Source organism: Panulirus ornatus, chromosome 30, assembly GCF_036320965.1.
Source record: "Panulirus ornatus isolate Po-2019 chromosome 30, ASM3632096v1, whole genome shotgun sequence".
Taxonomy (NCBI): Eukaryota; Metazoa; Arthropoda; class Malacostraca; order Decapoda; family Palinuridae; genus Panulirus; species Panulirus ornatus.
The window spans coordinates 8,787,261-8,799,823 of record NC_092253.1 but is presented as its reverse complement, the minus strand read 5'-3'; the positions used below and the strand labels follow the sequence as shown (position 1 = coordinate 8,799,823).

The following is a 12,563-nucleotide window of genomic DNA, read 5'->3' as shown; positions in this document are numbered from 1 at the left end:
CCACACATCTCTCTTACCCTTACGTTACTTACTCGATCAAACCACCTCACACCACACATTGTCCTCAAACATCTCATTTCCAGCACATCCATCCTCCTGCGCACAACTCTATCCATAGCCCACGCCTCGCAACCATACAACATTGTTGGAACCACTATTCCTTCAAACATACCCATTTTTGCTTTCTGAGATAATGTTCTCGACTTCCACACATTTTTCAAGGCTCCCAAAATTTTCACCCCCTCCCCCACCCTATGATCCACTTCCGCTTCCATGGTTCCATCCGCTGACAGATCCACTCCCAGATATCTAAAACACTTCACTTCCTCCAGTTTTTCTCCATTCAAACTCACCTCCCAATTGACTTGACCCTCAACCCTACTGTACCTAATAACCTTGCTCTTATTCACATTTACTCTTAACTTTCTTCTTCCACACACTTTACCAAACTCAGTCACGTTGAAATGTATAGGTATGTATATGTGTGTGTGTGTGGACGTGTATGTATATACATGTGCATGTGGGTGGGTTGGGCCATTCTTTCATCTTTTACTTGCGCTACCTTGCTAACGCGGGAGACAGCGACGAAGTATGATAATAATAATGATAATATATATATATACTGTGTGCCTTGTTTAAGGCCATGATGACCAGTTTTTTCATAGATAACATGTTCTTTTGATATAGGATGGAATCTTTATAGAAATTCTGAAATACTTGTGACTGAAAAAATATCAAAAGTAATCTGCCTTTTTGCAGTATACCTTTAATCCACTAAGCCTCGATTGTAATATATATTTAACCTGTTTTTATAGTTCTTACTATAGTTCTCCTAGAACTCAGACATGTGTCTTTGTGGTTCTTAAGAAAAATTATTTTTTAACGAAGTCCATTATTTTGAATCTTTGATTATCCAGGGAGATTAGTTTTGGTTATTACTTTTTCTGTCTGGTTGGTAAATTTTAGGAAAAGATTGTTCATTTATTGACATTTTAAAGCAAAAAGGGTTAATTTCTCTCTTTGTCTTTTTCAGAAGTTTTAGATCTATGACAAGATTAGATATAAGATAGATTGATTTTAAACCTAAGGATAAGTTTATATTCTTTTCTCAACAGAAGGTAGATTATGGATATAATAATGAGTTCAGATTGTTTTTTCAGCAAAGTGTTTACATTGTACTCATGACTGACATTATCCAAATGTGAAAGCTATCATGATTGATGAAAGTAATCTAACCTATTTACAGATGAATAAAAAATGAATATTTCACTGCTCAGGTTTCATGGATATTTGCCTTTCGACTAAATATTATCTTTTTTGTTTGAAAGGAACTATGACTCCATGATATTCAAGTTGATTAAGTCTATTATGACAGCTATGTAGGATAGGGTTTTGATGTATGAATATTTGTGATGTAGGCCTGTACTCCATCATCTTTTCATGAGTTTCCCCACTTTTCATTGGCAATAACTTTCCAACTGAGAGGAAGTTAGCTAGTTTGGGTTTCTGGACACATTGGAGTGACTGGTTATGTGCATACATAGAAAGTCAACTCCACCAACTCTACCCAGTCATTGCATTTACCTTGTTCCATAAGTTAACACATTACCAGATTATTATGATGGTCTTGGTAATTTGACTTTAATTCTAGAGGACATAGTGTGCTACAAATTTTGTTGTTGTTGTATTTAGGTATGGCTTAACTTGTATTCAAACTGAAGGTTTCTTTGTTCAAAAAAGTCTACTTAATCTTGTGCAAAAGATTAGACGGTTTGTTGAAAAACATTTTTGATTTTTCCTGCTTTTGTCATTTACAGCTAAAAGAAAGTTAATTTTAGTTGTGAATGAATGGTTGATAGTATTGTTTTATAATTATTAAGCTGTGATATAACATCATAGTTCACAGAATGTTTCAAGCATAGATAAGTAGTTTTGGGCACACAACACTTATGGTATTTCTATGCTGAGACTAGAGCAAACTATAGGGGTACACCACAGTCCCCCTCGTACTCAGCCTACTCTGGACATGTCCATTCTGAGAAGCAGCATGGCAAGTAAGGAATAAGTAGGAGAGTTACCATCTAATGGCAGTTGTTATGTTTATTGTGGATTACAGCCTGCAAGTCAAGAATGTAAAGGTAATTTGGTGATCACTTTTTTTTCAGTTTGGACTGCCACTGATAAGCAATCCAGTGGCATGACTGACAATTGAGACTTTGCTGATATGCTCACAGTACACCTGTCAAAGCATAGTTGTCAGACTTTTATGATCAAAATTCATTACCGTGATTAAAATTGTAAACAATAGTCTAATATATTTATAGCTGAATCATATTGATTTTTGCAAATGAGAATGTAACTTTTACATTTAGATATACAATATAGAGGTACGAGTTGACACGGACATGATCGTGATATGGCTACAGTGAAACAATAGATTTCCTTTTTGGGATTGTTCAAACATTCTCATGTTAAGTAAATGAATACTATTGCTAATTCACCAATAAACTAATTTGTTATTTCCAACTTGCTAATGTTGAATGACTTTTAAGTAATGAGCAAAATGAGATGAAACCTGAATACTTTCTGAATTTGAATGTTTCTTTTAGAATTGGAGGCATCTAACTGAAATCTGAAAGGTAAATTGAACTAAAAGTGGAGAAGATTTAGATTGCTTATTTATTTTCATTTTTTCATGCATATTCGCCATTTCCCGTATTATTGAAGTAGCGTTAAGAACAGAGGACAGCCTGAGGGGGGAAAATCCTCACTTGGCCCCATTCTCTGTTTCTTCTTTTGGAAAAGTCAAAACTGGAAGGGAGGATTACCAGCCCCCACTCCCTCCCCTTTTAGTCGCCTTTTACAACACACGGAATTTATTAGTGTATTGGGAAGATTCTCCATGTTCTAGTTATGATCATAATGAATGATTTATCTGTTATATAGAGAGAGCAGCCCACTCAGATTGAATTATTAGTACTTGGGAATTGAATTAGAAAGGACAAAATTTATATGCAGATCTACTAACCTCACTGAGAAATAGTCAAGGAATCCAAGAACCATGGTGGACAAATATAACACCTATTGTAAGGTGTTAATATTTTGTGCTACACAACTGATAATTTCTTGATACATTTGAGAAATAGTGACCTTCACAATATTAGCTAAAACAACAATATTTATCCTATAGTAAATTCCTGAGGTATTCATTGCCATTATGATAAGAACATTCATCTGTCTTTTGTATTTTCATGTTTGAAAAATAAATTAAGTTTTCAATATTTCATGCAACCTTCTCTTGAGATATTGTTAGCTCGCGTAAACGAACTTGGAAAAGCTATATAATTTTGATATGGGGAGTATTGTCATGCCTTGTTGGTTAATGAAGATGCAAGTTGAATTACTAAGTATTTTTATGTATGCAGTAAGTTGATTGAAATAAAAAAGAATGAGTCAGATGTGAATGAATATTGGAAACTCTTAGGGTGTATTATAGACTGTCTGTAGAATGCATGTTCCTCTCAAGCATGACAAGTGGTAAGCCTGCTGTGTTTCTCTGTCACTATGAATTTTACTTTTTCATCAAGGTAGCATGTGCACTATTGTAGCTCTTTTCATCTTGTGATATATTCTCAGTGTATGCCCTGAGAACTGTAATCCTGCCCATTTTTGTTTGAAAGTTCCATACAGCTGGAATACTTTTGACTTTATTGGTTGATTTATTGAGGTATTTGAGTCAGACTCTGTTTATATGGCATGGATGTCACTTTTTTAGAACAACATTCATTCAAACAGTGTGATCTAAGAAAATGACATTACTCAGACCTCCAGCTGCAGTGTGCTAAGTCATAAATTTCTCCCACAGCTCAGCATGTTTAAATGTTTATCAAACCTGTATTATCTATTTCCGTTAGCTGGATTGGGATGTAAAACCTATTAAATGTGATGAAAATTTTGTAATTCTGCAATATGACATCCAGCATATGCTATCAGATCTTAGACTTGTGCCATCATTTATGTTCATTTATCAAAATTGTAAGGAAATGACCTTTACATGACCAATCTGTACCTGTCATTCTGCTGATTTCATTCTAATGATTTTTGGTTGAACTAAAGCCCTTGAACCAAGAACCATTGTATTGTTTTCATATGTTGATATCTCATTCTAGGATATTGGATTGATTTTTTACTTTATCAAACTAATCCTTGTAAGCTTTCAAAAATTGAGCCTCATATGTCTCAATAGATTGGGGAGAATTAAGAACTTTTAATTGCTTTTTCCTAATCAGAAACTCTAGACAGATTTTGATGACAGTATATGAACTGGGAAAATATAGAAAATTCAGCATCAAGTGATGAATGACAGACTTTGTATTAGTGAAAAATTGGTTGTTTAAAACTGAAGGTAAATTTTCCCTTCCACCGTATAATGCAGATAACAAAACACAAGGCTCATTTCTATGTTTGTACTTTAATGTCACTGAATCACATATTATCAAAATAATTTGGCCTATGTTTCCATAACATGCATATCTGAATACAGGATAGCAATCTTGAATTGTTATCACATTTCATAGGTATGTGTTCCATTTACTGTACAGTCTGCTCCCGTATCTTATCCTAAGAAATATAAGTGAGTTTCATAATTCACCACCCATCTTTTTTCTTTTTTTGTAAATTAATGGGACATCCTCAGCTGGAAGGTTTGTATACTTAGATGAAATTGTATAATTATATTTGTTACATGATCTTATCAAGATATAAGGTATCTTTTGTGTCTAGATCTGCTTCCTGTTACCATAGATTATATTCTTAGATTTCTGTATTGTTCATGTAGAACAAGATGCCATATACACAGATGATGAGATGAGTTTTTTGCAAATCCTCATATGATTCTTTCCCTTGTTGTTAGAGTCACTTTGCAGAAATAAAAGTACAGTATTTGGATTAGAACAAATATAAAAGATATTTGATGCTGTAAATGATACATGCATTATCCGAGAATGGATTGAAGTTGATGGGCAAATATCATTTTGTTAAGTAAACCAACAATCCTTGAAATACATGTTGTACCTCTCTAATCCAGCGCTCTATGGTCCAGCAACTCCATGGTCTGGCACCTTTTGAATCTGCTGCCATTAGTTATTAGTTTGTGGATCTGCCATCAGGGCAGCACTGTTAGCAGTGCTAAGGTGCCAAAATCTGTTTACACTGCAGCCAATTTAATTAATAGTCCTGTTAATTTCTTGTATTCAGCGGTATTTTAGCTCTTCAGGATGTCATCCAAGAGACCAAGAGGTGCAGAAGATGGTGCCTCTACTAATAAGCATAAGCATAAATCATTATATATGCTTGAAAAGGTGGAGTTATTAAAAAGATTAAATAAAAGGGACTTTTGTAAAGACCTTGTTTGAGTAATATGAGATTGGATTGTCAACTGTGTATGACTCAGGGGTCAAATTGTGTTTTCCGGCATTTTCTGTGGTCCAGCAGTGGCCAGGTCCAAAGGTTGCTGGATTAAAGAGGTACAACCTATACAATCAGTCCTTGATTTTTATTTATCATGGGTATTCCCTTATTGAATGATCTAATGATCTGATTCTGCAAAGAACATGATACAGGAAAAGAATGCATTTATGATACTTTTGCTCAAGCATCTTGAAACATACAAATAGGAAATTTAAATGACACTTGAAAAAGAAAAACAAATGGAAACGAGTGATTGCAACTTTAGTTTTATCTATTTTTCACTGAAAGCATTATACCAATTCCCATGAACTTTTGAAATGTAAAATTTTCTTTTTTTCTCAGTTTGTGTATGAAATTTTGTATGATGATATTTGCTGGGAATGCATGACATGAATTTGATCTTCTACAAGATTGAGCTGAAAGGGTTAGCATGGAAGAAATGTTTTGAATTCATACAGTGTTTGAGAAGTGTAGCCTAGATGTTTTGAGTGTTTCATTTTGCCTTTTTGTATATTGAAATGATGTTATTGTTACACAATTGCTTATTAAGTTGTTTTGTTTAATCCATTGTAGACTCATGCATTTCATTCATATGTATCATTTATATGTAATTATTGAACCAAAATGTAACAGTTTAAAGGAATTCATATCAACTGTTTTATTATTTTCAGATGATTTGTATTCTGATACATTTACAACTTTTGAATTTTTATTGAAGCTGTTACGTTACAGCAGAATTTTTAAAGAGAAATGAAAATGACTTGGGAGAAGAATGTATTAGATTGAGCTTGTGAGTAATTCCTTGGATTCAGGAATCGATGGCAAGTGTAAGAAAATGTCTCTTGCACTTCTTAGTTGTAAACGTTTTCTTCATTGACTTGTGTTTCTGGTATTAAGATTTTTGAATGCGTAATACTTCTGAGATATTATAAGAAAATTCTAGACCCAAGATACTGTGAGTGCCACATCCCCTTTTGATATTTGAAACAAAATGACTTTTCCAGATCAACAGACAGGTTGTTTTTACATATATCCCTTACTAAATATCATTTAATCAAGGGCTGAGTGCATTGGACTATTGTTCTTTGAATCATTTATTATTCATTCCTTAGACTAATTAAGCTTTGTCATGTCAAGAATTATTAGTACACCATTTAATGCTAGTTTGAGCGATGTAGTAGAGTATATCGCATCAAAGTTAACTATAACTCTTCATGTTGATTTTAACTATGCTGCTGTACAATATCAAGTGCCTGTTGATGTGGCTTATATTTGTTCCGCAAACCTTTATAATCATGACTCTGTCCACTAAGTTAATACAGGCACTGTTTTATCCTCAGGAAGTCCAGTTGAATCCTTCAGTTTGTTGTTTTGTAGAGGTTTTAAGCAGAAAAATAGGAAGTCTTTACAAAAACAATAATTTTTTTTGTATTAAATTATTTAATGTATTTTCATTTTGTGTATAGGAGGAGGTGGGTGATATAACAAGTGAAGAAGACTTGAGCAGTGAGGCACTGACAACAACGCTAAGCGAGGACACGTCTCTCCCCACATCTCTTCGGCATCACCTTCAGGAGCTCCAGGTAGACCAGTTGTCTAGTTTCTCAGAACTTTTGGTAGGTGGGGTTCCACCACTAGAGGCAGGGCAGGTACAAGATCATCTTGGGAAAGCACAGGTAGATGACTCAACCTCTGAGGAAGAGGTTCTGGAGGATGATGAAGTTTTATCAAAGGAGATAAAGATAGATGCTACTCCACCCGTCTTCACCACAGCAAACGGTGCTCCACCTTCTAGGAAGGTAGAAGTGGCTATACCTTCTTCCCAGACATCAGCAGTAGATGCTGCATGTGGAAAAAAGGCTGAATTAATTGAATATCAGAATGAGCTTTTAACTCCAAAAAAACAAGTACCCTCATCTCAGGAAGAGGCAGAAGCAGGCATTCCATCTGTAAAAGCTCAGGCAGGCATTACTCGGTCAAGTGAAGAACTGGTATCAGCTCAGGATAAACCATCTGCAGTTCCTAAACATAAGCATGCTGAGACAACCATACTTTCCTCTTCATCATCTCAGCCAGTGCAACATACAAAACCAATTCAGGTTGCAGAACCAAATTTTAAAACGGCCACTGAATCCACAAAGCCACGTTCCACAATTCCTCAGAGTACAGCATTCATGTCTGATTCTACTAGTCCTCAAGAATCTTCAAGAGGTCACCAACCTGAAGAAAATACTGATTCACTAGATAAAGCTGTACACCAAAAAGATATTGTCAAAGGAAAACCTTCAACTGCAGTTACAAAGGAGGTAACATTTAAATTGCCTTCAGATGCACTCATAAGCAGTGAGACTGGAGGAGAAGAAGGTTCGTCTGAAGCTACAGAGACTGGAGCTGATGTGTCTGATTTTGTGTCATTTGCTGAGGAAGATCAAGTCCAAGCAGGAGCAGGAGGTAAGGATTTGCCAGGAAAGACTGGAGGTAATGCTCATGTATTAAAGATAGATCATGCATGTGGAGGAGTGGATGAAGAATCTGAGTCAATATGCAGAGGCCAGGAGACTCAGACATCTTTATCCTTTCAAACTCCTGTAACTCATAGTAAAGAACATAGTACTCAGACTGATGAAGAGCATAGCATTGCTGTTCTTGGTCTGAATACCTCTTTTCACCATGATAAGGATGGAGTAGAGACAAAAGGAGGCAGCAAGAGTCCAATCCAATCCCAAGTAACAGAAATTCTCCTTGATGCACTTCTTCCTTCAGAAACACAACTGCTAGTTAAGGATGCTAAGGTGGTTGGGTCAACGCCCGTGCAAAATGTGGAAATTGAAGCAAGTGAGGCTGGAGCAGTTCCTTGCATAGTGACTAGTCATGTAAGTCTTGCTTTTTTAGGCATGGAACATCGTGATGAATTGGGTTCTAGTTTACACACCATAATACCTGCTAAGGAGGGACAAGACACATCCTCATCACCTAACATTGCTAAAGACTTATCAAAGCAAGAATGTGATGTTCCTTCAGTAAGGCATAAAGAAATAGATTTGTTAGCTTCAGAGCCCAAAGTAGCGACAGGTTCAGCTCCTTTAGCTTCTCCATTAACAACCTCCATAAGTACTCTAACATCCGATCATAATGTAACCGATCAAATATGTCATATAAGTTCTGAAACTACTAGAGGAAGTGAAGCAAAAGTTACTCCAAAGGATGCCTTGGAGGCAGTTAATGGAGAGGGTAAGACTTCTGTTCAAAGTAATGTTATATCATCAGCAAAAGTAAACAAAAAACAGACTTTAATTGATCCAAATCAGCAAACTATGCCATGCCAAAGTAGCCCAGTACCACCTCACGTCCAAAGGGAGAAACACAGAAATAGTAATTTCAAATCACCTACACAGACTCTTCAGTCCCAAGAGAACCTGGAAGTCTCCCAAGATGCAGAACCACTTCCAGTCAACCCCTCTTTGGAAGCCATTGCTGAATCAGTGGCAGCTTCAACAACCCGTGCTGCTCTGGAACTACTTGCTACAGCCACCACGGATACCTTCACACCACACCAACCATCACAGGTTGTACCTACTCATCCAGCAGCACAAAGAGAGGAAGTTCCATCTGAGCAGTCGCCTTTGTCTACAGATGAGTCATCCTCCGCCACAACAGTAGTAGCGATTAGTGATGTAGAAAAGAATTTAGGAGCTTCTCACCAAAATACTCAAACTGCAGCAAAGACTCTTGCCCTTGATACGTCCCCCAACACATCCACAGTATGTGTGTCCCCCATCACCCGCACACCTCCAGATTCTTCAGCCTCAACACCAACAGATGAGATTGCACAGGAGAGCGTAGAAGCTGCTTTAGCTGAGGCAGTGCAAGAAGAAGTACCCAGCAGTCCTCTGAAATCCGCTGTGCCCCAAGAAGCCACACTTCAAAAGGGCCCTGAACCCGCCACTGTTAGCCCAGTAAGGAGCGTTGTGGCTGTGGTGTGGCTCATACTTGCATACCAAACCCTCTCCTGTTTTTGGAATGTAACAGATTGTAGTGCTCTTCACTCAACCTAGTACACCTAGTATCATGGGCATGCAAGGCCTACTAACCAAGTTTTTATTTTTCACTAACATCTGATTTTAGAATTTTGTGTGTATGAACTCTTTATAGCACACTAATAATTTCTTTTGTTTAATAATTTCTTTGTTTTGACATTATATTCATTAAAATTTCCAGTGCCATTGCCATAGGTAAGACCTAGTTTTACATAGTCTATGTGACTGTTTTACAGATTAGGTTAATGTAATCAAATGAGTATCATTTTTTATTACAGAAAAATCCTATAAGAAAGAGTTGAATCTCTGTGCTACCTCTCAGCCTTTTTTTTCTCTTAAGTTTCATCAAGTAATTAATCAGTCGTAAGCATCTATGAATTTTTTTCATTATTAATTTTATTGTCACAAACTGAATTTTATTATATTTCCTTGATTTTACAAGTATTTTCGTTTTTTGTGTTCAGCATATTGCAGTCAGTCATCTGACTGATATTTCAACCCAGTCATAGAAAACAACCAAACATTTGATACTTGAAGTTATAGCATTCAAACCAGTCATTAGTATGGGCAGCCCTCCTTCCTTTCTGCATGAATACCTTTTTATATACTAGTTTGGTATAAGCTCTACTATATGATTTGGTATGAGCATCACTGTTCAGTTTCAGTAACTGACTGCACCAAGTAAAATATTGTCATAATACAGTTGCAAGCTTTGGTTCTTTTCATTTTGTACAACGAAGTTAATCTTCATCATCATGTGCAGTGTTTGTGCACTTGGCCTTGCTTTGTGTGCAGTGTTTCCTAACAACGTACATTAACTTTTTTTTTATCAGAATATATGCTGAAGTGCCAATTTAGCATTTTTAACCATTGATAGCTAGTTATTCATATATCCCAATGGTTAGGAGAGAAACATCACTAACTGTGTATCATCTTCATGTTGTACAATGCACCCAAATGGGATGGGAGTTGGTAGGCTGAAAATCCTCCTATTCTGTATTATCACTTTCAAAAGTAGAAAATAGAAGGAGCAAGGTGAGGATTTTTCCCCAAAGGCTCAGTTCCTGATGTTACATCCATTGTATTGACTGGAGTAATGCCAAATCAGTAATTAACTTTAAGTCTTTTACCATGAGAAATATCAATAAATCTTGTATTATTAGATACACAAAGATTTGTAACATTAATATCAGTGAAGGTCTTCACAAACTGGATAGCATTCTCGTAGGCAAAATTTGTGAACAGTTCTCTCTCTTGTTCACATAATAAAGATTGTATGACAGAGGCATGATGCCAGACCCAAACAACAACCTGAACACTACCATCCATTAATGCTTGTTTACCAGTGGTGTCTCAAGTACGTCTCTTCCTTGTATATCAAATGACTATCCTACATCTTCCATCTCATTCTTTTATTTCTCCTAACAATGTGATCATTACACGAAAATACACTTGGGAACTTATCATGAGGATATTCCTTCTTAGGCTCAATCCTCTGTTCTTAACACTACCTCGCTAATATGGGTAATGGCAAATATGTATGGAACACACATATATACACATGTACATATTCATTTCATACTTGCTTGCTTTTATCCATTTCTTAGCATCACCCTGCCTTACAGGAAACAGCATCACCACCCTGTGCTACAGCAAAGTAGCACCAGGAAACATACAGAGAAAGCCATATCTGTTCACATCCATTCTCTAGCTGTTATGTGTTATGCACGGAAACCACAGCTCCTTATCCACATTCAGGCCCCATAGACCTTTCCGTGGTTTACCGTAGATGTGTCACATTCCCTGGTTCAGTCCACTGGTAGCACATCAACTCTAGTGTACCACATCATTCCAGTTCACTCTATTGCATATATGCTTTTCACCCTCCTGCATGTTCCAGCTTCAGTCACTCAAAATCTTTTTCACTCCATCCTTCCACCTCCAATTTGGTCTCCTGCTTCTCCTTGTTCCCTCCACTTGTGACAAATATATCCTCTTTGTCAACCTTTCCTCTCATTCTCTCCATGTAACCAGACCATTTCAACACAAGCTCCTCTGCTTTCTTGACCACATGCTTTTTATTAACACATCTCTCTTACCCCCCTTCATTACTTACTCAATCAAACCACATATTGTCCTCAAACATTTAATTTCTAACACATCCACCATCCTCTCTGTACAGCCCTGTCTTTAGCCCATGCCTCACAACCATATGATATTGTTGGAACTACTGTTCCTCCAAACACCTATTTTTGCTCTCCGAGATAATGTTCTCTCTTTCCACACATTCTTCATCTCTCTCAGACCATTGCCCCCTCCTCCACCCTATGACTCACTTCTGCTTCCAAGTTCCATTTGCTGCCAAGTCCACTCTCAGATATCTAAAACACTTCACTTCCTCCAATTTTTCTCCATTTAGACCTATATCCCAACTAATTTGTCCCTCATCCCTGCTGAACCCAATAATCTTGCTTTGTTTCATGTTTTCTCTCAACTTTCTTTGTTCTCAGATTCCAAACTCAGTCACTGACTTCTGCACTTTCAGTCTTGAAATGACCACCAGTGCTGTATCATCAGTGAACAACTGACTCACTTTCTAGGCTCTCTTATCCCTACAGACTGCATATTTGCTACCCCCTCCAAAACTCTTGCATTTATCTTAATCACCAGCTCATCCATAAACAAATCAAACAACCATGGTGACATCACATACCCTTGACGCAGACTGACCCTCACTGTAAATCAGTCACTCTCCTCTCTTCTTACTGGTACACATGCCTTACACCCTTAATAAAAATTTCTCTGCTTCTAACAGCTTACCTCCCTCACCATATGATCTTAAGACCTTCCACAAAGGATCTCTGTCAACCCTATCATATGCCTTCTCCAGATCCATAGATGCCACATGTAAATGCATCTGTTTTCTAATTGTTTCTCACACATTCTTCAGAGCAAACACCTTATCCTCACATCCTCTACCACTTTTGAAACTGATGCTCTTTACATACCTTCACCCTCTCAATCAATACCCTTCCATACAATCTTCCAGGTATACTT

At 36.8% G+C, this 12,563-nt stretch overlaps 1 protein-coding gene across 21 annotated transcripts in view; it reads left to right on the top strand.

Moving 5' to 3' along the window:
* The window catches only part of LOC139758387 (uncharacterized), a 126,537-nt gene that overhangs the window by 99,700 nt on the left and 14,274 nt on the right, over positions 1–12,563 (top strand). For 20 of the 21 annotated variants that reach the window (XR_011714815.1, XR_011714814.1, XM_071679720.1 and 17 more), the window contains one exon: positions 6,936–9,425. Coding sequence is in view for 19 of the 21 variants with exons in the window: in XM_071679720.1 (XP_071535821.1) it covers positions 6,936–9,425 (2,490 nt within the window). In the remaining 2 variants the exon portion in view is untranslated. The remainder of the gene's footprint in view (positions 1–6,935; positions 9,426–12,563) is intronic. The other variant, XM_071679732.1, reaches the window with a different exon arrangement.